This window comes from Vicia villosa, unplaced genomic scaffold (genome assembly GCF_029867415.1).
Source record: "Vicia villosa cultivar HV-30 ecotype Madison, WI unplaced genomic scaffold, Vvil1.0 ctg.000402F_1_1, whole genome shotgun sequence".
Classification (NCBI taxonomy): Eukaryota; Viridiplantae; Streptophyta; class Magnoliopsida; order Fabales; family Fabaceae; genus Vicia; species Vicia villosa.
This window is the reverse complement of record NW_026705181.1, coordinates 557,598-585,529: the sequence shown is the minus strand read 5'-3', so window position 1 is coordinate 585,529 and position 27,932 is coordinate 557,598. Positions and strand designations below refer to the sequence as shown.

General features: G+C 36.5%; 2 protein-coding genes and 1 long non-coding RNA gene across 4 annotated transcripts; 1 reads left to right on the top strand and 2 right to left on the bottom strand.

The window, feature by feature from the left end:
- Positions 1–1,634: 1,634 nt before the first annotated feature.
- LOC131627782 (G-type lectin S-receptor-like serine/threonine-protein kinase At1g67520) lies at positions 1,635–2,219 on the bottom strand. The gene has a single exon (XM_058898637.1). The coding sequence runs from the start codon at positions 2,217–2,219 to the stop codon at positions 1,635–1,637; it is 585 nt and encodes a 194-aa protein (XP_058754620.1).
- A 13,539-nt stretch (positions 2,220–15,758) lies between these two features.
- On the top strand, positions 15,759–19,364 carry LOC131627808 (uncharacterized). Its single transcript, XM_058898669.1, has 7 exons — positions 15,759–15,957; positions 16,048–16,295; positions 16,380–16,583; positions 16,680–16,772; positions 16,859–16,966; positions 17,062–17,424; positions 19,016–19,364. Exons 1-7 carry the CDS (start codon positions 15,813–15,815, stop codon positions 19,160–19,162), a joined length of 1,308 nt encoding a protein of 435 aa, XP_058754652.1. The 5' UTR covers positions 15,759–15,812; the 3' UTR covers positions 19,163–19,364.
- A 1,100-nt stretch (positions 19,365–20,464) lies between these two features.
- On the bottom strand, positions 20,465–27,926 carry LOC131627830 (uncharacterized). Of its 2 annotated transcripts, XR_009291570.1 has the most exons (7): positions 27,722–27,926; positions 27,512–27,618; positions 27,255–27,387; positions 26,975–27,165; positions 26,274–26,336; positions 25,848–26,099; positions 20,465–23,516 (listed from the first exon to the last, which is right to left on the bottom strand). It is a non-coding gene; the product is annotated as an uncharacterized LOC131627830 (long non-coding RNA). The 2 variants fall into 2 exon arrangements; XR_009291569.1 differs by having other exon boundaries at positions 21,016–26,099.
- Between the last annotated feature and the right edge of the window lie 6 nt (positions 27,927–27,932).

The window sequence follows — 27,932 nt, the reverse complement described above, 5'->3', positions numbered from 1 at the left end:
ATTTGGCCTACGGCCACGCTAAAATTGTCCACAGCTCAGAAACTGTGGCCACTTATATGATTTAGCCATGATTATCAAAGCGTAGATGTATGTTATAGAAATATTGAATCCGGAGTGTAAAACTGTGGCCTGTATAGCGGTAGATATTTTAAGCCGCAACTAAGAAACCGAGGCCTATAATTTTCAGTTCAAACTGTGGCCAAAACCCCAAAAAAAAACCCTCCAAAAGTTCCCTCCTTTTTTTTTAGTTTCCCTCTATCTTTTAATATTTTCTTTTCTATTTTTTTAATTAAAAAAAAGAAAAAAAATGAAAGAATAACAAAAACGAGATTGCAGAGCCATATGAACAAAACACTATCTGAAAACTTCATCTCCCAAAACTATCTGAAAACTCCATCTCAGCTTCGCCGCTCCGCCGCTCCGCCGCTGCTGCCACCTCCATCGCCTACAGGTTAGATTCTTCACCTTCATCTCTGCTTTCATCTCTGCTTCACCTTCATCTCACTAACCTCAATCATCTCACGAACCCTAACCCTCTTCATCTCACGAATCCTAACTCACGAACCCTAACTCTCTTCATCTCACGATTCTCTGTTCGTGTTCCTCATCTTCTCTATCGTCTCCTCTGATTTTGTTTGGACCTAATATATATTTTGTTTTGTAGTTGAGGTACCAAAGCTTCTGGAGGCTTCCTCTATTCATCTGTGTACGATTGTTTTGTAGTTGAGGTACGATTCTCTTCTCTCTTCGTGTTCCTCATCTTCCCTCGTCTCCTCTGATTTTTTTGACCTAATATATATTTTGTTTTGCATGTGAGGTACCAAAGCTTCTGGACGCTAATACGGTAGGGTTTCTTTCTGGCCTAATCTATGTTTAAAGAAATTCTACTACTGATGTTTGGATAGTGTGATTTGATGCATGTTTTGTTTTGACCTAATCTACTGAGGGCTTCATTTTGAACTAATCTCTGCATTGTTATATCTGTTGTTGTTATTTATGTTAGATTTTGTTATGGTGATTTGAAACTGAGAGAGGCACTGAGTTTATGTTAGACTTTGTTATGGTGATTTAGGTTAGATTTTGTTAGGGTTGAAAACTGATCTGGATTTTAGGTTGAGAAAGTATGTTAGATTCAAGTTATAACTGCTATTTCCGTTATTTGACTGTTAGTATTGTTAAATCTAAAATTGAATTTCTGTTTGGGAAGAAATCAGAATGCTAGTTATGCTTAATATCATGAATTGAATTGAATTTCTTGTGATTATTAGAAGAAATTCTTGTTATTATGATATGTGTATGTGTATGATAATTTATGAATTTTACTCTGAAACTCTATTATGCTGCAATATACTATAGATTATTCATTTGAAGGAAGTTTGTAATTATGTATTTTTTGTTTGTTTGTTTAGGGGAGGAATATTCTTGAAACAGATCATCCAGAAGGTCGTTTTGGCACTAAGGTCAGTGTTCTAACTTGTTTCTGAGCTCACTTAGATTTGTGTTTGCTGCTGCTTTCCTATGTGTTGGATTAGATCTTGCTAGAGTTGATTTTGACATGTACTTTGTAGCGGAATGATTTGTGTTTGATGACCTTTAAGTAGAAAAGTGATTTTTTGGCAAACTAGTAACTACTTTCATATCATAATATATTGGAAACTGACTATGCATTGATTATGATTTTCCTCTTTCACTCTGTTCATGCTTATTATCCATAGTAGTTGCAATTTGCAAGTATCATTACTATATCTATAACAAATATCTGCATTACCCAACTCTCCTTCCAAACTCACAAACCTCCCATCAGAGAAGAGTGCCCATTCTGTAAGCATCTTAGAGTTCCGATCTTTAATTTTGAAACTGAAAGAATCTTCATCCTTGTTAGAGATAATAACGTATTGATAATTTTGTTGAACATTTGCTGGAATATTGTCGAACAATCCATTATTTCCAAGTTTTCCGCTTTTCCAATACACTTTCCCGCGTTTCTTAATGTTCAATTCTTCTTCTTTTGGTTCCCATTCAAGACTAAATTCACCCAAATATGGCAGTGAAGGAGTCAACCACGAAATTAGAGACCAATTATGTCCCGTTTTTCGATTAACACCTAACTTCATTGCTGGGATCAAAATATCTGATGGATAATCAAAACTCTGCCACAATAAACTCTTAGTTCCATTGGGGTGAAGTTGTTCAAGTACAAAGTTACCTGTGTCTAGCATAGTAGCCAAAGTATTGTTTCTATAGGCTTTTTCTTATTTTTCGACTATAAAAAAAGAGTGTATGAGAGATTTGATCTTTGGTGGGAGGTAAATCTGTCTGGAATTTTTAGTGGAGGCTGTCTTTCTTTGGCTGGGAAGAGGAACTTCTCTCCAATCTCTGTCAGAGAGAGAGAGATCCGCCTCTGCCACCACCAACTGCATTTTATTTCTTGCAAAGATTCTGTCCCAGTAATTCCATTTATATACAATAATTCTGTCCCAGTAATTTTTTGGTTGCTCAACACATGTTTTGGTACTGTTAGTGCATTTTTTTATATGAATTAAGTTTTGAATGTGTTATGTGTTTTGAATGTGTTATGTGTTGTGTTTCAAATATATAGATTATCAAGCGATGGACAAAGAGTGGACTAAATTACCGTGGTTTAGTCAAGAGTACATCAACGGTGTTACTCGATTTTTAGACTTTGCCTTCACTAAAGGAAGTCCTCAAGGAGGTGAACTTCTATGCCCTTGTGCTAAGTGTAAAAATATATATTGGAAAACCAGGGATATTATTAGGGATCACCTAATAGCCAAAGGTTTTCTAGACGGTTATGACGTTTGGGTGCACCATGGGGAGAAACTACAAAGGTCTATGGAAATTGGTGATGGGATGGAAGATCAAGATGGATCACATGATGACATTCCTGGCTTATTGCATGACATATATGGAGATAGGGCAGAAGCACACGGAGTTGGTGAAGGTCCCAATGACGAGGCTAGAACGTTTTACAGTTTGATTAAAGAGGCGGAACAAGAACTGTACCCTGGATGCAAAGACTTCTCTTCGTTATCATTCACGATTCGACTCTACTTGTTGAAATGTCTCCACGGCTGGAGCAATACGTCATTCACTGCCCTATTAGAATTATTGAAAGAAGCAATGCCTGATTTGAACATTCCGGAATCATTTTACAAGACAAAAGCCATGATAAGTGGTTTAGGCCTTGATTATAAGAAGATAGTGAAGGATAGAAAAACACTTAGAAAGGGGGGGATTGAATAAGTGTGACTTTAAATCTTGGACGATAAAAATAAATGCACAAATATTTTTATCCTGGTTCGCTGTTAACGAAGCTACTCCAGTCCACCCCCGCAGAGATGATTTACCTCAACTGAGGATTTAATCCACTAATCGCACGGATTACAATGGTTTTCCACTTAGCCGCAGCTAAGTCTTCCAGAGTCTTCTGATCACAACCTGATCACTCCAGGAACAACTGCTTAGTTCACTCCTAAGACTTTTTCTAGAGTCTACTGATCAACACGATCACTCTAGGCTTAGTTCACTCCTAAGACTTTCTGCTCAGCCAACTGCCAAGTCTTCCTGCTCAGCCAACTGCTAAGACTTCCTGCTCAGCCAACAGCTAAGACTTCCTAGAGTGTACTGATCAACTGATCACTCTAGTTCCTTACAACTTAATGTAATCTATTCAAGAGTTTACAAATGCTTCTTAAAAGCGATAATCACAACTGTGATATTTCTCTTACAATTTAAGCTTAATCTCACTAAGATATTACAACAGCAATGTAGTGAGCTTTGATGAAGATGAAGATTCTGAGCTTTGGATTTGAACAGAGTTTCAGCAAGTTAATTTGAATTGTATTGGTGCGAAATCGTTAACCTTGCTTCTCATCAGAACTTCATATTTATAGGCGTTGAGAAGATGACCGTTGAATGCATTTAATGCTTTGCGTGTTCCGTACAGCTTTGCATTTAATGTTATACGCTTTTGTCAACTACCTCGAGCCTTGTTCACGCTGTGTCTACTGACGTAGCCTTTAGTAGCTTTAACGTTCCTTTTGTCAGTCAGCGTAGTCTGCCACGTGTACTTCCTTCTGATCTGATGTTTGTGAATACGATGTTTGAATATCATCAGAGTCAAACAGCTTGGTGCACAGCATCTTCTGATCTTCTGACCTTGAAGTGCTTCTGAGCGTGATACCATCTTCTGATTTTCAGTGCTTCTGATCTCATGTTCTTCTGATGCTTCCATAGACCCATGTTCTGATTCTGCTTCGACCATCTTCTGATGTCTTGCCAGACCATGTTCTGATGTTGCATGCTGAACCATTTGAGACACATCTTCTGAGCGCTGAATTATGCGTACTCTTTATATATATTTCCTGAAAGGGAAATTGCATTGGATTAGAGTACCATATTATCTTAAGCAAAATTCATATTATTGTTATCATCAAAACTAAGATAATTGATAAGAACAAATCTTGTTCTAACAATCTCCCCCTTTTTGATGATGACAAAAACATATATAAATGATATGAATTTGCGATCAGAAAGAGTAGACGGCAAAAGACAAATTACACAGCTATAGCATAAGCATATGAATATGTCTCCCCCTGAGATTAACAATCTCCCCCTGAGATAAATAATCTCCCCCTGAAATAAATACTCGAAGAACTTTGATAAAAGACTTCCCTGATTATTTCGGTAGAGACGATCATATAAGCTTCTGCCTTCAGAGAATTCATAGCTTCTGACTTCTGCTTCCATTGGACAGCTTCAGAACTTGAATTTCTTTGATCTTCAGAACATTCACAGCTTCTGACTTCTGCTTCCATTCAGGACAGCTTCAGAACTTGAATTACTGGATCTTTTAGAACATTCACATCTTCTGATTTCTGCTTCCCTCGGATAGCTTCAGAACTTTGAATGTCTACCAACATCACTTCATGCTAGATTTGTATCAGAACATTGTTGAATGTACCAGAGCATCATCTGAGCATCTCTACATCCTGAAATGTTACAGAACAAAAACTAAACGACAAAAGTCAGCATGAACGAGTTAGAACATAAAATGTATATTCAAATACATGATATGTATCAGAGCCAAATGTATCAGAGCATTTAGGCTAAAAACATGTATCAGAGCAAATAATGTATCAGAGCCATAACATTTTATGTATCAGGGCAAATAGAATTTTGTCATAACAGGATAGACAATGATATTCAAATTCTATTATCAGTGCTTCTGATTCATTCTTCTTTCTTGCTTCTGATCTCTGAAGCTTGACAGCACTCAGCTTGCTTCAGTTTCCAAGAGCTTATTCCTTTTACAGAATAACACTTCTTATGGTTTTGCTTCTAGTGTTTGCTTCTGAAGATTCACTTCACTTCTTTGTACCTGCAAAACACTTAAACCATATAGAACTTGCAGTTCTTGTTAGTGAATGTGTGGGAGCCTTTACCCAGCAACTGATAGATTTAATCAAATCATTTATCATTTATCTTCTCCCCCTTTTTGTCATAACATCAAAAAGAATATTTTAAAAAGATTCAGATGAATAAAACAGAACACAAGAAAACATTTACTGGAAAGTAAAACACAAAGAAACTTTTTCATTGATCAGCAAAAGAGGATTACAAGAAGTTGTGCAACAAAGAAAAAGAAAACTACTAAGACCAAATCCTAGGACCCTAGCTAAGACCACGTCTGTGCCAGCATGCCATGACGCCTCATTGACTGCTTCTAGGGCTTTCAGGCGAGGGATCAGGGAGACTTGGTCCTGCAGCAGATCTTCCACCACCTTTACCAGAGACAACATCCTCAGCGGGTGAAGATGAAGAGATGTCTTCAGAAGAGATTAAAGGAGAGGAAAAATCAGAGGAAGCTGAGTCTTGAAGGTCGAAAGATGAGGAAGAAGATGGAGATGATGGAGGGCTTTCACCAGGAGGATGAAACACACGTCTAGAATAGTTTCCAGACAACATTGCTTCGAAAGGATTCACCTTGAGAGGATCATAGGTGATTTTGATCTTTTTGGGTTTGGAAGGAGATGTTTCAACAGCTTTTCGTTTGTTGTTTTTATTATTTTCATGATTTCCTGGGCTTGATGAAGAGTTCATGATGGGTTTGCAGGTAGGGTTTGATATGGAAGAGAGGGAGAGACAAACTTTATGAGGAATGCAAGGAGATAGAAGAAGTTGAGAGGGAACGAGAAGAGTTTAAAGAGTATTTAAAAGAAAATAAAATGAAACGAATGATGAAAAGCATTTAATGTTACGTGACGTGAGGAGAGATAATAAGGACGAATGAGGTGACTAGCACAGTTACCTATGGTCGGCGTCCCTTCAACTGCACGCGCGCTTATCCATGAATAGTAACGACAGGTTTACCATCCCGAGATAAAACGTAACAGCTGTTTTGCTTTAAAAGAGGTTCTGAATCAACTTAGACAATGAAACGTTAGTAATAACCGAATCATAATTTCTAAAAGATTTCAATCAGAACTTAAAAAAAAATTGTTCCACATTCATTTCAGAAGATACTCATACATGAGAACTTCTCATCTTCTCATTCTGGGCATAAATCCATACTGATGTTCTTCAGAATGAACTTAAACCTATCTTCAGCCAGGGGTTTTGTAAAGATATCAGCCCATTGATGGTCTGTATCAACAAAGTTTAAAGAAATAACACCCTTCTGAACATAGTCCCTTATGAAATGATGTTTTATCTCAATATGTTTAGCTTTTGAATGAAGAATAGGATTCTTAGATAAACATATAGCAGAAGTATTATCACAGAATATAGGAATGTTACTCTCAAATATCTGATAATCTTCTAACTGACTCTTCATCCAGAGCATCTGTGTGCTACAACCAGCAGCAGCGACATATTCTGCTTCTGTTGTTGATAGAGCAATAGTTGCTTGCTTCTTGCTGTACCAGGAGATCAAATGACTTCCAAGAAATTGGCAACTTCCTGAAGTACTTTTTCTTTCAATTCTGTCTCCAGCATAGTCAGCATCGCAGAATCCTACTAAGTTGTATTCTTTAGATTTTCTGTAAACTAAGCCAACATTAGTAGTACCTTTCAGATACCTTAGAATCCTCTTAACAGCAGTTAAATGAGATTCTCTAGGATCTGATTGGAATCTAGCACACAAACAAACACTGAACAGAATGTCAGGTCTAGAAGCAGTCAGATATAGAAGAGATCCAATCATACCTCTGTATAGCTTCTGATCTACCTTCTTACTTACCTCATCCTTACCTAGGATGCATGTTGGATGCATAGGGGTTTTGGCTTCTTTGCAGTCTAGAAGATTAAACTTCTTCAGAAGTTCCTTCACATACTTGGTTTGGTGAACATACGTTCCTTCTGATGTTTGATTTATTTGTATTCCAAGGAAATACTTGAGTTCTCCCATCATGCTCATTTCAAACTCAGCCTGCATAGACTTAGCAAACTCCTTTCCAAGTGTAGCATTAGATGTTCCAAAAATAATATCATCTACATATATTTGACAAATTAAAATATCCTTTTCAAAGGTTTTACAAAAGAGAGTAGTGTCCACTTTTCCTCTAGTGAAACCATTATCCAGAAGGAAAGAACTTAAGCGTTCGTACCAAGCTCTGGGAGCCTGTTTCAATCCATACAATGATTTCTTAAGTTTAAAAACATGATTAGGAGACATAGAGTCTTCAAAACCAGGAGGTTGATGGACATAAACTTCTTCATCTATATAACCATTTAAGAAGGCACTCTTAACATCCATCTGATAGAGAGTGATGTTATGTTGAGTGGCAAAAGAAATTAATAGACGAATAGATTCTAACCTGGCCACTGGTGCAAAGGTTTCTGTGTAGTCAATCCCTTCTTGCTGACTATAACCCTGAGCCACCAGTCTGGCTTTGTTCCTTATCACTTCGCCTTTCTCACTGAGCTTGTTTCTGAAGACCCATTTTGTACCAATTATATTGAATCCATCTGGTCTAGGAACAAGATCCCAAACATCATTCCTTGTAAACTGATTTAGTTCTTCTTGCATAGCAATTATCCAGTCTGGATCTTCTAGAGCGTGATCAACAGAAGTTGGCTCGATCAAAGATACAAGACCTAATTGACAGTCTGCATTGTTTCTAAGGAATGCTCTTGTTCTGATTGGATCATCCTTCTTTCCAAGAATGACATCTTCTGAATGACCAGAGATGAGTCTGGATGATCTTCTGACAGATGGTTCTTCAGAAATACTTAGATCCTCCAGAGAAGCTGATACTTGATCTTCAGATTCTTTGCTTCTGAGAAGCTCTGCTTCTGATGCGTTGCTTCTTGGCTCAACAACTTCTGATATGTCAATATCACAACCTGCAAAATTATCAACTTGCTTTGGTTTTTCAGAACCAAGCTTATCATCAAACCTGATATTGATTGATTCTTCTACAACCAATGTTTCAGTATTGTATACTCTGTAGCCTTTTGAGCGTTCAGAATATCCAAGAAGGAAACACTTTTGAGCTTTGGAATCAAACTTACCAAGATGATCTTTAGTGTTAAGAATAAAGCACACACATCCAAAAGGATGGAAATATGAAATGTTGGGCTTTTTATTCTTCCACAATTCATAGGGAGTCTTATTAAGAATAGGTCTGATAGAGATTCTATTCTGAATATAACATGCAGTGTTTATTGCTTCTGCCCAGAAATGCTTAGCCATATTGGTTTCATTGATCATGGTTCTGGCCATTTCTTGAAGAGTCCTATTCTTTCGTTCTACAACCCCATTTTGCTGTGGAGTTCTAGGACAAGAGAAATCATGGGCAATACCATTTTCTTTGAAGAATTCTTCAAAGGGTCTGTTCTCAAATTCACCACCATGATCACTTCTGACCTTTATGATTTTACACTCTTTTTCAGATTGAATCTGAATGCAGAAATCAAAGAACACTGAATGAGTCTCATCCTTGTGTTTCAAGAATTTTACCCATGTCCAGCGGCTATAATCATCTACGATGACTAATCCATATTTCTTTCCTCTGACAGATGCTGTTTTGACTGGGCCAAACAGATCAATGTGCAAGAGTTCTAATGGCCTTGAGGTAGAAACAACATTCTTAGACTTGAATGCAGGTTTGGAGAACTTGCCCTTCTGACATGCTTCACAAAGAGCATCTGATTGGAATTTCAAATTAGGGAGTCCTCTGACAAGATTCAGTTTGTTAATCTGAGAGATCTTTCTCAAACTAGCATGACCTAATCTTCTGTGCCAGACCCACTGCTCTTCAGAAACAGACATAAGACAAGTCACCTTCTGACTCATAAGATCTTGCAGATCTGTCTTATAAATGTTGTTCTTCCTCTTGCCTGTAAATAGGATTGAGCCATCCTTCTGATTTACAGCCTTGCAAGACTTTTGATTGAAGATTATATCATAACCATTGTCACTTAATTGACTGATAGATAAGAGGTTATGTGTTAATCCTTCTACAAGAAGTACATTAGAGATGGAAGGAGAGTTACCAGACTTTATAGTTCCAGAGCCAATTATCTTGCCCTTCTGATCTCCTCCGAACTTGACTTCTCCTCCAGACTTAAGTACCAGGTCTTGGAACATAGACCTTCTTCCTGTCATGTGTCGCGAGCATCCAGAATCCAGGTACCATGACATGTTGTGCTTTGTCCTTTTTGCAGCCAAGGATATCTGCAATAGGAATAATCTTATCCTTAGGTACCCACATTTTCTTGGGTCCTTTCTTGTTAGATTTTCTCAAGTTCTGTTTGAACTTGGATTTAACATTGTAAGCAATAGGAGGAACAGCATGATAGTTCTTAATGTGAGTTTCATGATATTTCCTAGGTTGTGTCACATGCTTCTTAGTGTGTGTAATGTGAAAACTTTGTGCATGTGAAGTGTGCCTAATATCATGAGAGTGGCCATACTTGAACTGATCATACAATGGCTTGTATGTGAGTTTCATTTCATCAACAGGTTCAAGTTTGTATGGGGTTTCACCCTCATAACCAATGCCAACTCTTTTGTTTCCAGACACAGCATATATCATAGAAGCTAGCTGACTTCTGCCAATACTTCTAGATAAGAACTTTCTGAAACTTAAATCATATTCTTTCAGAATATGGTTCAGACTAGGAGTGGATTTTTCTGAATCAGAAGGAGATCCAACATTATTGGATAATTTTAAAAGTTTTTCTTTTAATTCAGAATTCTCCAACTCAAGCTTCTTTGTTTCAAATTCAAATTGCTTTTTCAGCTTTTTGTATTTGAGACTAATCTGAGACTTGAGTTCCAGAAGTTCAGTTAGACCGGAAACTAACTCATCTCTAGTAAGTTCAGAAAATACCTCTTCAGAATCTGATTCTGATGTAGATTCTGATCCATCATCTTCTGTCGCCATCAGCGCACAGTTGGCCTGCTCATCTTCTGAATCATCTTCTGACTCATCCCAGGTTGCCATAAGACCTTTCTTCTTATGAAACTTTTTCTTGGGACTTTCCTTCTGAAGATTTGGACATTCATTCTTGTAGTGTCCAGGCTCATTGCATTCATAGCACATGACCTTCTTCTTGTCAAATCTTCTTTCATCAGAAGATTCTCCACGTTCAAATTTCCTTGAACTTCTGAAGCCTCTGAACTTCCTTTGCTTGGTCTTCCAGAGTTGATTTAGCCTTCTGGAAATCATGGACAGTTCATCTTCTTCTTCAGATTCTGATTCTTCAGGATCTTCTTCTCTGGCCTGAAAAGCGTTAGTGCATTTCTTGATATTTGATTTTAATGCAATAGACTTACCTTTCTTTTGAGGCTCATTTGCGTCCAGCTCTATTTCATGACTTCTCAAGGCGCTGATAAGCTCTTCCAGAGAAACTTCATTCAGATTCTTTGCAATCTTGAATGCAGTCACCATAGGACCCCATCTTCTGGGTAAGCTTCTGATGATCTTCTTCACATGATCAGCCTTGGTGTATCCTTTGTCAAGAACTCTCAATCCAGCAGTAAGAGTTTGAAATCTCGAAAACATCTTTTCAATGTCTTCATCATCCTCCATCTTGAAGGCTTCATACTTCTGGATTAAGGCAAGAGCTTTTGTCTCCTTGACTTGAGCATTTCCTTCATGAGTCATTTTCAAGGACTCATATATGTCATAGGCCGTTTCCCTGTTAGATATCTTCTCATACTCAGCATGAGAGATAGCATTCAGCAAAACAGTTCTACATTTATGATGATTCCTAAAAAGCTTCTTTTGATCATCATTCATTTCTTGCCTTGACAGCTTTACGCCTCTGGCATTTACAGGATGTTTGTAACCATCCATCAGAAGATCCCATAGATCACCATCTAGACCCAGAAAGTAACTTTCCAGTTTATCTTTCCAGTATTCAAAGTTTTCACCATCAAATACCGGCGGTCTAGTATAACCATTGTTACCGTTGTATTGCTCAGCAGAGCCAGATGTAGATGCAGGTGTAGGTATAGTCCTTTCACTTTCATCAACCATCTTTTAAATGAAGCGTTTTTCTCTTCCTGAATCTTTTCTAAACACGGTTAAGTGCTTGCACCTTAGAACCGGCGCTCTGATGCCAATTGAAGGATAGAAAAACACTTAGAAAGGGGGGGATTGAATAAGTGTGACTTTAAATCTTGGACGATAAAAATAAATGCACAAATATTTTTATCCTGGTTCGCTGTTAACGAAGCTACTCCAGTCCACCCCCGCAGAGATGATTTACCTCAACTGAGGATTTAATCCACTAATCGCACGGATTACAATGGTTTTCCACTTAGCCGCAGCTAAGTCTTCCAGAGTCTTCTGATCACAACCTGATCACTCCAGGAACAACTGCTTAGTTCACTCCTAAGACTTTTTCTAGAGTCTACTGATCAACACGATCACTCTAGGCTTAGTTCACTCCTAAGACTTTCTGCTCAGCCAACTGCCAAGTCTTCCTGCTCAGCCAACTGCTAAGACTTCCTGCTCAGCCAACAGCTAAGACTTCCTAGAGTGTACTGATCAACTGATCACTCTAGTTCCTTACAACTTAATGTAATCTATTCAAGAGTTTACAAATGCTTCTTAAAAGCGATAATCACAACTGTGATATTTCTCTTACAATTTAAGCTTAATCTCACTAAGATATTACAACAGCAATGTAGTGAGCTTTGATGAAGATGAAGATTCTGAGCTTTGGATTTGAACAGAGTTTCAGCAAGTTAATTTGAATTGTATTGGTGCGAAATCGTTAACCTTGCTTCTCATCAGAACTTCATATTTATAGGCGTTGAGAAGATGACCGTTGAATGCATTTAATGCTTTGCGTGTTCCGTACAGCTTTGCATTTAATGTTATACGCTTTTGTCAACTACCTCGAGCCTTGTTCACGCTGTGTCTACTGACGTAGCCTTTAGTAGCTTTAACGTTCCTTTTGTCAGTCAGCGTAGTCTGCCACGTGTACTTCCTTCTGATCTGATGTTTGTGAATACGACGTTTGAATATCATCAGAGTCAAACAGCTTGGTGCACAGCATCTTCTGATCTTCTGACCTTGAAGTGCTTCTGAGCGTGATACCATCTTCTGATTTTCAGTGCTTCTGATCTCATGTTCTTCTGATGCTTCCATAGACCCATGTTCTGATTCTGCTTCGACCATCTTCTGATGTCTTGCCAGACCATGTTCTGATGTTGCATGCTGAACCATTTGAGACACATCTTCTGAGCGCTGAATTATGCGTACTCTTTATATATATTTCCTGAAAGGGAAATTGCATTGGATTAGAGTACCATATTATCTTAAGCAAAATTCATATTATTGTTATCATCAAAACTAAGATAATTGATAAGAACAAATCTTGTTCTAACAGATAGATGCGTGCCCAAATGATTGCATGCTATTTTGGAAGGAGCGTGAAAAGGACAATTCTTGCACTATTTGTGAAGCTTCACGGTGGAAACAAAATGCTGCAACTGAAGGATGCGAGTCTGAGCAACCCAAAAATGACTGTAGAGTTCCTGCAAAAGTTTTGAGGCACTTTCCGTTGATTCCTAGACTACAAAGGTTGTTCATGTGTTCAAAGACAGCTGAGTCAATGAGATGGCATGAAGAAGAGCGCTCAAAGGATGGAAAATTGAGGCATCCTGCTGACGGTAAAGCGTGGAAGGACTTTGATGAGCTCCATCCAGATTTTTCTAGTGAGTCCCGCAATGTAAGACTTGGCTTAACGAGTGATGGGTTTAATCCATTTAGGACCATGAGCTTATCTCATAGTACATGGCCTGTCTTGATGATGGTATACAACACACCACCTTGGCTGTCCATGAAACCTGAATATACAATGTTGTCATTGTTGATTCCTGGACCAAAATCTCCAGGCAACAATATCGATGTTTACCTCCAACCACTGATAGAGGAGCTAAAGGAGTTATGGGAATCCGGCATAGAGACATATGATTCTTCAATGAATCAAACTTTTCAAATGCGTGCAGCTCTTCTGTGGACAATTAGTGACTACCCTGCTTATGCTATGTTGTCGGGATGGAGCACCAAAGGAAAATTGGCGTGTGCTTGTTGTAAATCTAACACCAATTCGTTATACCTCAAACACAGTCATAAGATGTGTTATATGGACCACCGTACCTTTTTACCAAGAACTCATTCTTGGAGAGACGATGTCAAATCATTTAACGGAGAAGAAGAACATAGAACTGCACCATCCATGTTAAACGGGGCTGAAATTCTTGAACTCTTAAAAGATTTCAATAATGAATTTGGGAAGAAAAAGAAGAAAGTTGATGGCCCGTGGAAGAAGAGGTCAATTTTTTTTGAGTTGCCTTACTGGGCTCAAAATACATTGCGCCATAACTTAGATGTAATGCACATTGAAAAGAACATATTTGATAGTATTGTTGGAACTCTTTTGGACATCATGGGGAAGACAAAAGATCATATTAAAGCCCGTTATGATTTGCAAGAAATGGGAATTAGAGAAAAACTTCATCCAAGGGAGATTGGTGGAGGACGTTCAGAGTTTGCAAAAGCGTGTTTTTCAATGACTCCGCACGAGAAGTCAATTTTTTGTGGAGTTATAAAGGCTGCCAAGTTACCAGATGGGACTGCATCAAATATTTCAAAATGTGTACAAGTTGGTGACAGAAAAATATCTGGTTACAAGAGTCATGATGCGCATTTCATGTTACACTATTTGTTGCAAATCGCAGTAAGAAGCACAATGCCCAAGGAGGTGGCAACCCCACTAATTCGTCTTGGTTCCTTTTTCCGCTCTCTATGTCAGAAAGTTATACAAGTGGAAGATTTAGATTACCTAGAAAATGAGATTGCAGAGATACTTTGTCAGTTGGAGATGATATTTCCTCCAAGTTTCTTTGACATAATGGTTCACTTGCCTATTCACCTTGTAAATGAAGTTAGATTGGGTGGTCCTGTTCAATTTCGATGGATGTATCCCACCGAAAGATACTTGTGTAAACTTAAGAACTATGTCCGCAATAGAGCTTATCCTGAAGGTTCTATTGCCAAGGGGTATCTGGCTGAAGAAGCTATAACATTTTGCTCAAGGTATTTGCATAGCAATGTAGATACAAGGTTTAATAGGAAGAGTCGGAATTATGATGTTACCGATTCATTTCTGGTGTATTTCATTTCTGGTGTAATACATTTCTTTTTTATTTTCCATTTGAACTTTTCATGTATTGGTTTTATGAGCTGTTTTCATTAGGAGAATGACAATATCATTAGAATTTCTGATGTAACTGATTGGATATTGCAAATTAGTGAATTATTTGTGACTGGTTTTTATTTTTGATTGATTAGAATTTCTTTTTCCTGATGTAACTGGTTTTTATTTTCCATTCTGATATCATTAGAATTTCATGTCCAGTAATTTGTGAGTTATTGTTAACCGTTTGATATCATTAGAATTTCCATTCTGATTTGTGACTGATTAGAATTTCTTTTTCCTGATGTAACTTCTTTTAATATTTTCCATGTTAACAGAAAATGAAGAAGGTTTCAAACTTGCAAAAGAAGACGGCTGCCGCACAAAAGGGTGAACAAGTTACCGCCAATTTTCGGTTGCCTCTATTTAGATCCAGTGCTGAATTGGCTAAGAAGTATGATATCAAATGCGAGATGGTAAATAATAATAACCGTGAAGGAACTAGTAAAGTGGGCATCCGACCTCCTTTTGTGCCTGCATCTAGGGAACTATTCAACTTATCTAAGTTTGAAACTGCTGCTTCAAAGATTGATAGTTCGGCCGATGTGTTTTATCCAACCAAAATGAGGACAAGGCAGACAACTCCCAGAAAAGTAGGGGCTGAATGTACTGATTCAAGGACCATGCAGCAAGTGAATCCCAAAACAGGGCCTGAAATTGCTTCAAGGACCAGGCAGCAACTTGCTAAAAAAACAGGGCCTGAAATTGTTGATTCAAGGACCAGGCAGCAACAAGGAAATGATAAGCAGAATCCTTCAAGTGCAAGTGCAAAGCAGCAACAAGGAAGTGCAAAGCAGCAACAAGTTTCAAGTGCTAAACAACAAGTTTCAAGCGCTAAGCAACAAGTTTCAAGTGCTAAGCAACAAGCTTCGAGTGCGAATCAGAAACGTCCTTCAATTGCGTCTCAGCAACTTCCTTCAAGTGCAAAGCAGCAACCTAAGGAGAAACGGGTGGCTGACACTGCTGATTCAAGGTCAAACCAGAATCGTATGAAAAGGGCAATGATAGAAGTCGATGGAAATTCCGGGAAAGGGCAAGGACAAACCGTGAAGAAGACAAAACGAAGCCCAATGTGTAAATCGACATCCATTGAAGAATTCCTCAAAGAAAATGGGGAAAATAGTGAAGAAGATGAATGTGAGAATCTTGAGGAAGAAGAAAATATGATGGGTGAAGAGGAAAACACTCAGCAAAATGGAAGTAAACAAACTGAAGGTACGTACTAAGCTTCGTGTCATGCATTATTCTTTATTATTGTTTCATTCAAATTTATATCCCATGCTAATTATATTTTATCTAACACAGGGGCAAGTAAGAAAAGGACACGTGGACCAACTAAATGTTTGAAAATCCATGCTAGAAAGAGTGCGGATCGTGAAGAGGTGGTCTTAGACGATGATGGAGAACCTATTGGACCCAATGATCGAACCGTGACAGATTTGAGTTGTTTCCTTGGCACTGTCGCAAGGAATTCAGACTTGTGTCCCTTAGTTTTTACTAACTTCAAAGCTTTGAAGAAAGCAAACAAGGACCGTATATGGGAATTTGTCACTGTAAGTGGGAATTTGTCACTGTGTGAATCTAAACATAAGTTGTGTTCCTTATTTACTTGTCACTAATTTCCTTTTTTGTTGTAGGATAAATTCATTATCCCTGAAAATGGACGTAGAGCGGTTTTCTCTCGCATTAATGATGCTTGGAGGCGTTTCAAGAAAGATCTCAAAAAGAGTTGTTTTTTAAAGTACACTACTATGAGTGAAAGATTGAAGCATCGTCCCCAGACCGTACCTGAAGTTCATTTCAAGCAATTGATATCCTATTGGAAGAACAATAACATCCAAGTAAGATAACAATTAGCAATTGATCAATGCTGTCCCTAATATTTAATTCTGTAATTTAACATTTGCTGTCCCTAATTTTGCTGTTTCTGAATGTAGAAAATTAGCAAAATCAATGCTGTGAACAGAGCTAAGCAAAAGTATATGCATCGGATGGGCCCAACAAACTTTGCGAGGATTCGTGCAAAACTGGTAGGGTGTTCATACATCCTTCAATTTACAATTATGTATTGGTTGAGTGATTCATATTTTGATGTGTTTATTATCAACCAATGTAGCGTGCTAAGAAAGAGGACGGAAAGGAAGTTAGCCAGGCAGAGATGTTCATTGAGACTCGACAAAGTCGAAAAGGAAAACAGCCGGATGAGGAAACTTCAAGTGTAATTGTAAGCCAGGCAGATTATGCCTTTAATCAACATTTGCCTTTAATCATTTATTTTTATAATGTGAATATTTTCTAATGTGAATATTTTTTAATTAGTCTAAGCTTCAAGAATCAGTTCAGAATTCAACTGAATCTGAGACATTTAACTCCTTGTTTGGGAAAGAAAAATCTGGACGAGTTCGTTGCTATGGAAGAACAATAACACCTACCATGCTTAAAAGAAAAGAAGAAATTCTGGTTATTAAAAGGCAACATAATGATGAAGTGGCTGGCATGAAGAGGGAGATGGATGGTATGAAGGCGCTATTTAAGACAATGATGAAGCAACAAAACCCACAAATGAGCGACGACGAGATCTCTAATTTGATGGCAAGTGCTATGGGCTGTTCCATTAGTTCTACTGCTGCTCCTGCTGATCCACATTCGTCTGCATCAACTCATATTCCGCATTGCGAACAGGTATACTCTAAACTACAAAAATTGCAGCATATGGCACTGTTTAGGGAACTGAATTATCAAGTGTTTTCTGAAATTGCAGCATATGGCACTGTTTAGGGAACTGAATTAGAAACTGTATAGGGCACTAATTTGATGGCAAGTGTTTTCTGAAAGTGTATAGGGCACTGAATTAGAAACTGATCAATTTTTGTTACTTGATTTGCTTCATCATGTTGCTGATTGACCATTTTTTGTTACCCTTGGATTTATCATCAAGCAGAAATAATCTAACGAACATGACTCTGCATGTCAATGTCTGAGAATTAAATTTTCATAAGCCTTTTGTTGGTTGCTAAACTACTGACACAATAAGATCCAACAACACAGTTATTTAATCAATACAATGGGTGTACTTAGGTTCATTTAAAAAAAATTCCCGGTCACTTCTACTTTCATGTCAAGATTACCTCTGTATCAGTTTGAGCTGCTTCCAATCTCCCATCAAAGGATTCATGATCCCCAACTACAGACTCTAAGGATTCCATCAATGGATCAGGCTGTAATAGGCAGGCAATGATTTGTTGAATTAGGAATCTAAACTTGCTTAGTTTAAATAGATTTTCCCAAATAATGGAAGTACTTCATAGAAAATAACTATATAGATGATTACCGTGACCTCCTTTAATGATAAAAATATGCGCCCACGTGCAGAGTTTATTTGGATAACTTTTGCCTCTAAAACCTGTGCCAAAAAAAAGTAGGCATAAAGATAAATACACAAGAACTATAACTAGGTAAATTGCTAGAAGATATTCATGTATCTTATAGTATCTCAATATTATCTTTCTTAGTGTTTCAAAACCATCTTTTCAAAGAAGCAAAAATCTATGACATAACTAGTATTCTAGTTTTAACTTGTGTTGCTGATTGACCTTTTGAAACTGAGTGTCTTATATGGCTTTCCCTTAATAGGTATTTGATTTTGAAGGTTTTGTTGTGGTTTTATGATTCTTGTTTGATAAGCCATGCACTAAATAAAAGAATCATTGTGTTTTGTTGTACATAGAAACTCCTCTATTTTTAGCATTCCAAGTTATTGCAGTGACTAATGCTGCAGCTTTTTAGGTTAAACATGATGTTAGTGTATTTGCTAGAAAAAGAATAAGGTGTGATAGAAATGGACCTCTTATCAAACAAGTTAGATCTTCAATCACTCTATTTAATCCTCATAAATGGTCTCTGATGTTGGAAGGTGATGCCATCATGGCTTTTTTACAATACATGTCATTGATATACTTACTCCAAAAATGACCAAATGAAATGGAGTAAAAGTGGGTTCTAACTTAGGATATACTTACTGAATTCAAGCCCTTGCGCCTTGATGGACCAACTTGTTTAATTGATTATTTTATTTCAGTTTGTAAGAATTCTATATTTCCATTGATTTGATTCTGAAATATGTGTATGAAATAGGGAAACGATTCTGAAATAGGTGTATGCATGATTCTGGTGGTGATGGCCTAAAACTGTCTTTTGATTCATGATTCTATTTTACACAACCATGACTAGTACGTACACTTATGAATGTTGAATGATGTTATGTTTATTGTAGGGTGGAGAGGAAGCAGATTGTGATGAAGATATGGAAGAAGCTTGTGATGATCATGAAGATGTGGAAGGAGGTTATGCTGAAGATGTTGAAGAAGGTGGTTGTTCAGAAGATGTGGAAGAAGAGCAAGGAGAAGATCAAGAAGAATAGTTGTTTTATGTTATCTAGCCCAGTTTTTAGAACTTTTTTTGGTTATTTTGGGATGACTCCATTTTGAGAGAAACTTGTGGTGGTACAACTTAAATAGTGTAGGGATCATGGATCAACTTAATATGGTTGTTTTGATTTTGAATTTGGGATGAAAAACTTAGTATCCAACTATTATTAGTGGATGAACTACTATTAATGTTAATTTCATTGTTAATTTAATATTGATATATATATTTATATATAAATATAAATATAAATATATATATATATATATATATATATATATATATATATATATATATATATATATATATATATATATATTTATGTAATGATACAGAAATAAACCGTGGCAGATAAATGGTTTAGAATGCATAACATGAAATAAACCGTGGCATATAAATGGTTTAAAATGCATAACATATAACAACGGTTTTAAATAGGTGGTCATAACCAAACCGTGGCTATATCCTGAACCAATACTGTGTCGTAAACGTTAAAATGAAACCGTGGCTTTACCATAAAGCCACAGTTTATAAGTCATGGCAAGATCAAACCGCGGCCTTAATCAAGCTACGTAAACCGTGGCCTAAAAATGCCACGGTTGTAAAAAAGGCGTGGTCTATACCAAAAAACCGTGGACTTTACTTTAGGCCACGGCCGTATACTCCACAGTTGGATTTCCGTGGCCAAACCGTGGCCTAAGCGTTACGCCACGGTTATTTTGCATATAGCCTCGGTTTTCTGGGCGTGGCGGGAGACCTTTTTTCCTGTAGTGAACCTCAAAAAATAAAATCCACCAAAGTTGTTTTTCTCTCTCGATTTCAGCTCTAAACGTGTGCATCAATGATCAACACATTTCAACAACTTCATTAATTAGTAAGTTTTCGAGATTTCAAGTTACTTTAGAGTATTTTCTGTAATACAGTTTGAATAGACTTTTAGGTGTAGAAATCATTAGGTAGTTTTAGAAACATAGTTTAGAGACAATGTAGGTATTTTTTGATATGTAAAACGGACAATCAAGCCACCAAAATAGGGTTTTATAGTGGCTGGACGACGGGAGTTAAGAGAGGGCAGAAGGAAAGAGGAAGTAGGACGCGGCATGAGGAGGTTGTGGAGAAGGAGCGGGAGTATATAGAAGTTAAGGTTAGGATTTCGAGGAAGAGTCAACACAAGATCTGACTCACCATGGTTGCTCTGGAAAGAGATATTAACAATTCTATACAACAATATACTCCTTCCGTTTTAAAATGAGTCTTTCAGCGATGCATCTACGAAAGCATTTGATTTTATATTCGTGTCAGACTATTCTCGTCCCTCATTCTTCACTTTTCTTCTTCTTCACACTCTCAAACTCTCTCAACCTCAAAAATTAAAATCCACCAAAGTTGGTTTTTTCTCTCGAGTTCGGCTCTAAACGTGTGCATCAACGATCAACACATTCCAACAACTTCATTAATTAGTAAGTTTTCGAGATTTCGAGTTACTTTAGAGTATTTCCCGTAATGCAGTTTGAATACACTTTTAGGTGTAGAAATCATTAGGTAGTTTTAGAAACATAGTTTAGAGACAATGTAGGTATTTTTTGATATGTAAAACGGACGATCAAGCCACCAAAATAGGGTTTTATAGTGGCTGGAACAGTGACAGACGCCATTGTTGCGTTCTTGAAGTTTTAGAATCTTCCGTAGGTGCATCTACAGAACAAATGAAACGTTAGGTTGTTTCGTAGATGCATCTAAAGAACAATCAATCACAGTTTTTTGAAATGTTGAGTACTTCCGTAGCTACATTTACGAAAGATTTTCGTATTTGCACCTACGAAGGTAAATTTTTTTTATTTTCTTTTTATAGCTAAATTATATCTAGTTCGATTTTATTTGTAATACAATGAAGACATTATGGCCGACCAATCAGACAAACTTATACGTGGGAGGGTTGCACAGCCTCTAGAGAGCTATGCCAAATGGAACATTAATTTCAATTACCTATAAGTTTCAATTCCCGACTGGTACATCACCAATCTAATCACTGACACTCCCTTGCGCTCTTGGACTCAACAAGATCAATGGCTTCTTTCATGGCTTCAATCTACCATCTCGAGCTCAGTCATGCCTTGTATCTTAAGTTGTGTTCATACTTCGCAAGTATGGACACATATTAATGATCATTTCCAAAAGCTCACTCGTGCCTGTGTAAGCAAACTGCATGCTAAAATGCATTTTCATTACATTATTTAATTGTAGTGTCTGAAGCTTATCTTTCTTGAATTAAAGTTCTGGTTGATTCTCTCGCATCTGTTGGTGATCTAATTCCTTCTCACCAACTCATTGATCAAATTCTTGCTCCACAAGATTATGCATAATTCAATCTCTTCAAAGATTAAAATAAGTCATACTACCAACACTAACATGCAAGATTACAAAATCACTTAAATTATTGTCATCATTCTAAAATAGAACATGCCCAAGGTACCAAAACTAACCGTAACCATTGCCAGATTTAAGGAATAAATATGATTACATGAGGTTGAATTTATGCTCAGTAGCCTGCAACTGCATTACTTAAAATTTGATTACTGAAATAGCAGTTACCAAATAATTCATACTTATTTACTAAATAATATTTATACTTATTTACTCGATAATATTTATAATTATACATCTGCTGTCTCACACCTATAATTTGATGTTGATCCCTATATTGTTCTACACAATTATAATGAAAATCAGTAATCACTCAGAAATCTACAAGAATGCCCAATAACCACATTCTCTTGGATGTCTAACCCTCAAAGCATCTTGTTACTATCGTCATTTTAAAACAAAACATAATCATAGTAAAATAAAGTTTCAAAATGAAGGAATATTATAATTATGAATACTTTAAAAGGGAAAGAGATGTCTGTCTTCAATCTAAAATTGAAGAAATTAAAGGCACCAAGGCATTTCGACTCAGCCAAGACATATCTACATTATCTCAGCGAAATATGAATGCAGCATTTTATATCTATGGAAAGTAATACGATAAATTGTTTTGACCACAGGTAGTAAAAACACTTGTTGCGCTGCTAGATTACTTATACAAGGCAGTTTAGGTTTCGTTACCCAATTAAAATCAACCCATAACTTAACTTAGTAGGTTGCAACTATAATTTTATGAGGCTTAGCTTAAGTATCTTCCATATCAATTCGAGTCATTGCATTACATAAATCAACGCCAATCTATTGCTTTATTTTCACTATCCTTTTTTTCCTTTCCGTTGCCAAACTTGGGTCTGACGGTATTGATAATGGTGTTAGGTCATCTAGTGTTGGTGATTCATCTATCTTAATAGCACTGATGGATTACTACCAGGTGCTCTACCAATATTAGATATGTGATGCATCCAGTGTGTATGGATAGATGAAGAATGAGAAGTTACAAGAAAGAAAATTTGTTGCTGAAATAGAAAAGCTAATTGAGAGAAACTAACAGTACCTGGTCTCTCCCAACCAATTCAAAGACATACAACAAAATGCACTAAACAGCTTCATCAGACAAGTAGTTTTTGAATATCCAACAAATACATAACAAATGAATGTTGGCAACATAGCAACACCTTTAAAACATACAATGAGGGATAAAAATGAAGGAATACAAGGTTAAACACTAGCCAACCAACCAAAACACTCACATGCTTGGGTAAATATATAGTTAAAAATACATCATTAAACTCATGAAATCTTAAACCCTTAATCTCATGACATTAATCACTCCCCCAATCTTTATATGGCTGCAAGTTAGATTAGTAACATTGATATTTTTCTTGACAAAGAATTAAAATCAACCAAAAACATAGTGGCATGTAACTATAGCTTTATGAGGCTTAGCTTAAATATCTTCCATACCAATTTGAGTTGTAGCATTACATACTTTGATATGATACCTCCTATAACATCATAATTTCTATGCGATTAGTAATTTAAAATCAGAATAAATTTTTCAAAATAATAAACATGCAATTAGGGTACCACATTTTCAAAACATAATAAACCTGCTCAAAATATTTATAGATACATAACACGAATTAAGGATGAACCAAAACAAACTTCATTGTCCTCAATTTTACTTTTTTTACGCAGCGAAAAAAGAATTATAATTATTGTTAAAACCATTTGTATCCAACAAACAAAATGATATTTATTCAAATAACAAGAATTTCATAAGACTCCAAAAAATCATCAAAAACAGCAAAATAACTAAGCGTTCATTCCCCCGATGTTACGTATCAGAGCAATGATACCAACTCGAAACAAAATAAAGAGCAACCTCTTCCAAACTCCCTAGCCTCAGAACAACTCCTGACTATCTGCACGATGTTGTATAAAGCATGATTCCAACAGAAGGGTGAGATATCACAACATTATAAGAGAATGTATAATAATACATATATAGCAGTATAATCATGCATAGTCATACATTCCACATCTCATACATTCAGCCCATCCAAAACAATTATCATATGATTCACACATCAATCACACAACTTATTTATTAATGTCAATAACAATGAAATGCAATGAGACCGACTCACAGACTCGATGCATGTGGTACCAATATCGCTCCCGAATCCACGTCATCTAAGACCAGAGCCACCAATCGTGAACATTTTGGTTCACCTCACTCCCGATCCACGCCATCTAGGATCAGAACCAAACAACATCACGAATAATATGATTCACATTGCTCCCGATCCACGCCATCTAGAACCGGAGGGGCTAAACTAAAATGCATAGCACAAAATGCATGCGACACAACCATGCAACAAAACACCACACATTGATATCTACATCCATAAATGCGACACGCCAATACAGGTCACCTGTTATCCATACACTTAAAATACAATTTTATATAACCCAACAAAAGTATATAGCATCATCACACATAACAACATACACACACCTCAGCACAACAGATAAAATCTTCGTGGAAAAGTGTCAGTTCCCCATAAATAATCATCCACTTTGTTCGAAATTATTTTTATAGAAAATGTTATTAACTTCCTGTAGGTTCAAACGGCGCGTCAAACAGACACCCGAGTAAAAAATTAAGAAATTTTTAAAATTTAGAAAAATCTAAGTTCAACACAGTGGTAACCGGTTACCCATACCCCTACAATCCAAAAATATTGTGCTTCCATTTTGTATGGTAACCTGTTACCTCCAGATCGGTTACACTCCTGAAAAACGGTCTTCCTGCGCCAATTTCACATTGGGTAACCAGTTACCCTCATATTAGTAACCAGTTACAAGTTATATTTGTAATCCAAAAATATTGCGCTTCTGTTTTGTATGGTAACCGGTCACCTCCAGACCGGTAACCGGTTACACTCTTGAAAAAGGTCTCCATGTGCCAATTTCACATAGGGTAACCGGTTACCCTGATATTGGTAATCGGTTACATCTGAACCAAAACAAAAAATCTGCTATTTTTCAAATAGGAAAACCTTCTCCTTAAACCCAAATTCCCAAATTGCAACAAAAAATCATATTTTGAAATTTCAACAATTACATACACATGTTATACGATATTTCTACACACTTTACAAAAAAAATTCATCAATTCAACCACAAATATGTCAACAATTCATCATTTAGGTTCATACATTCACAAAGCAATTTCATGAACAAAATTATACAACCATGGCAATCAAACCCCACATACCTAACATTATACAATCCCTTAGAAAGTTGGAATCCTACCCTTACCTTAGATTGACGGTTCCTAAGCCTCCAATAATGGATTCTTCCAAGTCCTAGCCTTCTTTCTCACTTCTTCACTTCTACTTCTCTCTCTGAGCAATCGTTCCAAATGATACAATTTCTCTCTTTATTTTTTTACTCAAATAACCCTTAGATCCCTATTATGATCTTCCTTCCTTACCCTTAATAATTCTCATGTAAAGACCACATTGTCCTCATTCTTTCTACTCAATTCATCCAATTTAAATTATCAATAAATTTCTAGATAATTATTTTTAAATCTAAATAATTTCAACTAAATTATTTAATTAAAATAATTATTTCTAATCATCATATAATTTAACCACCACTACAAGAAAAAAGGCCTCCTGCCACGCCCAGAAAACCGAGGCTATATGCAAAATAACCGTGGCGTAACGCTTAGGCCACGGTTTGGCCACGGAAATCCAACTGTGGAGTATACGGCCGTGGCCTAAAGTAAAGTCCACGGTTTTTTGGTATAGACCACGCCTTTTTTACAACCGTGGCTTTTTTAGGCCACGGTTTAGGTAGCTTGATTAAGGCCGCGGTTTGAACTTGCCATGACTTAAAAACTGTGGCTATATGGTAAAGCCACGGTTTCATTTTAACGTTTACGATACAGTTTTGGTTTAAGATATAACCACGGTACGGTTTGGTTATGACCACAGATTTAAAACCGTGGTTATATGTTATGCATTCTAAACCATTAATCTTGCCACAGTTTATTCCCTTAGTTTTCTTATTTTTGTCATTAATCAGTTTAATATTCTTAATTAAGAAAAAAATTACTTTAATCATGATAGCAAGATGTGTAAATGAAAGGAAAATACTAATTGGAATTAAATAAACATTCAATGTGCTTGAGTCTATTCTAAAATACATAATAAATAAAAAACTGTGATAGGAAATATCACCTCATTTTCTACTGCTAATCAAAGCCGGGTTCCTTAAAATTTATTCTAAAGCCGGATTCCCTAAAAGATACAACACCTAGTATGAAATGTGAACATATTGGAAAATGAACATATTATAGATGTCAAAGCACCATTACCACCATTCATATCTGTTTTGATATAACCCGGAGAAATAGCATTTATACTAAAAGAAGGATGTTTCTCATAGTTTTCATAAAATATTTTAGTCCAATCAATTTGATTAGGATATACCTGCACAACCCAAAACAATAAAGAAAATTTATTATCTACTTAAACATTAGTCAACATTAATTCATTTCATTAAGAAATGCAAATAAAAATTCACTGAATTTGATTTTGAATATATGAAATAATTAAGAAATGCACATAGAAATTCACTCAATTTCATGTAAAAATAATTCATACCACAACACCAAGAGCAGCCAAAGCCTCACCATCCACATTTGCTCCCATTCCAACATTGTTGACCTATGTTCAGATTTTTCAAATATTTCCAGCGAATCAATATAAACAGAAGAGCTATAATTCAGAAATGAAATATATTTATAATAAAAGTAATATATTTTAAAGTAATCCTTCTATATGAAGAAAATATGAAATATTTGTGATATATGGTGCTGTATGTGAATATCCAAATTACTTTATACGTGACATATGGTGCTGTATACGTGACATATGGTAATCCTTGCATAAAACCATCCAAAAGTAATCCTTGCATAAAACCATCCAAAAGTAATCCTTGCATAAAACCATCCTTTGATATTACTTTATACGTGACATATGGTGCTGTATGTGAATATCCAAATGTAACTATAATTGGAGTCTGAATGTTCAAACAGTTAAAATAAACCATACCCAACATATATAGATTTCTCTTGGACCAAATAGTTTAAAAAGCTTTATCATACATGAGCACAGAATTAGGGAATTTCAGCTCTCACTAGCGCAAGGAAACTATCCAATTGTCAGCTATTGTAACAAACCCAAGTACAAGATAACTAAATATGGTCCACAACAATTCTCAACAACAATTTTAGTAATTCCACAACAAATCAAACTTTAAAACAAAACCAAAACTAAAGCATACGCGTCGGATAATAACTTACCGCAGTTAACCAGAAATCAGGAATAGACTTGATAAGATCATTGCGCTGATCATACAGCGGCTTCCTTATCGGATAATAACACACAATGCACCAACATCAGCCATCTTTGCAACTGCTTTGGAAGGGTACTCTCCTTTTAGTCTAACATCAACACACTGCTTCACCTTATCTTCACTAAGCCTTGGTGCTGCCTGATAAAATCAAACAAACAAAGAGTCACATTGTGTAATATCCAATCACTGTCAGATTAACAGAAAGAGATAAAAAAATTATAGCGTACCCATGTCACAAGGCTTTGCTATCCACGGGGAAGTGTATGATCAACAGGTTTACGCCCGGTTAAGAGTTCCAACAGTATGACTCCAAAACTGTAAACATCACTCTTTAAAGAGAGGTTTCCAGTCATTGCATATCTGTCATACAAAAAATCAAGTCATTGTTTGTCCTTAAAACCAACTTGGAATAACTAACTCATGGGAATTTGTATAACATAACATACATAAGATAAAGATTGATATGGTGTTAGGAATAACTAACCATGTAGAATGTCAAGGGATCCATTTGGAGCATACTCATAAGCAAGGGCACGAAAAGGGCCGTCAACACAGTAAGTAAGAAGCTCGACAACATTTTCATGCTTTAGCCTTGAAACGATGGAGACATGCGTAGTGAATGGAAAAATATAAGACGATGTTTCGTTGATTATCTTATAAGAAAAATTCTAACAGTAATTGAACCAAACCAAACCTGAGAAAGAAATTCTTGGTCTGGCTGTTTACTTGAGTCCAACTTTTTAATCGCAACTCCACGTCCCGTTTTCAACATGGCGTGATATACTTTCCCATACGCACCTTCACCAAGGAAAGACTTCGTACCAAAACTATCTGTCACAGACTTCAATTCATCTACTGTAATCGAAGGCACAAAAATCAGTTGGAGATTTATAGGCCGAGGAATG

What these genes read in the sequence shown, in the direction of transcription:
- LOC131627782 (XM_058898637.1), bottom strand. Translation starts at nt 2,219, where the DNA reads ATGCTAGACACAGGTAACTTTGTACTTGAACAACTTCACCCCAATGGA.
- LOC131627808 (XM_058898669.1), top strand. Translation starts at nt 15,813, where the DNA reads ATGTGTAAATCGACATCCATTGAAGAATTCCTCAAAGAAAATGGGGAA. An exon ending in TGGAAGTAAACAAACTGAAG is followed by an intron (nt 15,958 to 16,047) that starts GTACGTACTAAG and finishes TATCTAACACAG; the next exon opens with GGGCAAGTAAGAAAAGGACA. An exon ending in AGGAAACTTCAAGTGTAATT is followed by an intron (nt 16,967 to 17,061) that starts GTAAGCCAGGCA and finishes TTTTTTAATTAG; the next exon opens with TCTAAGCTTCAAGAATCAGT.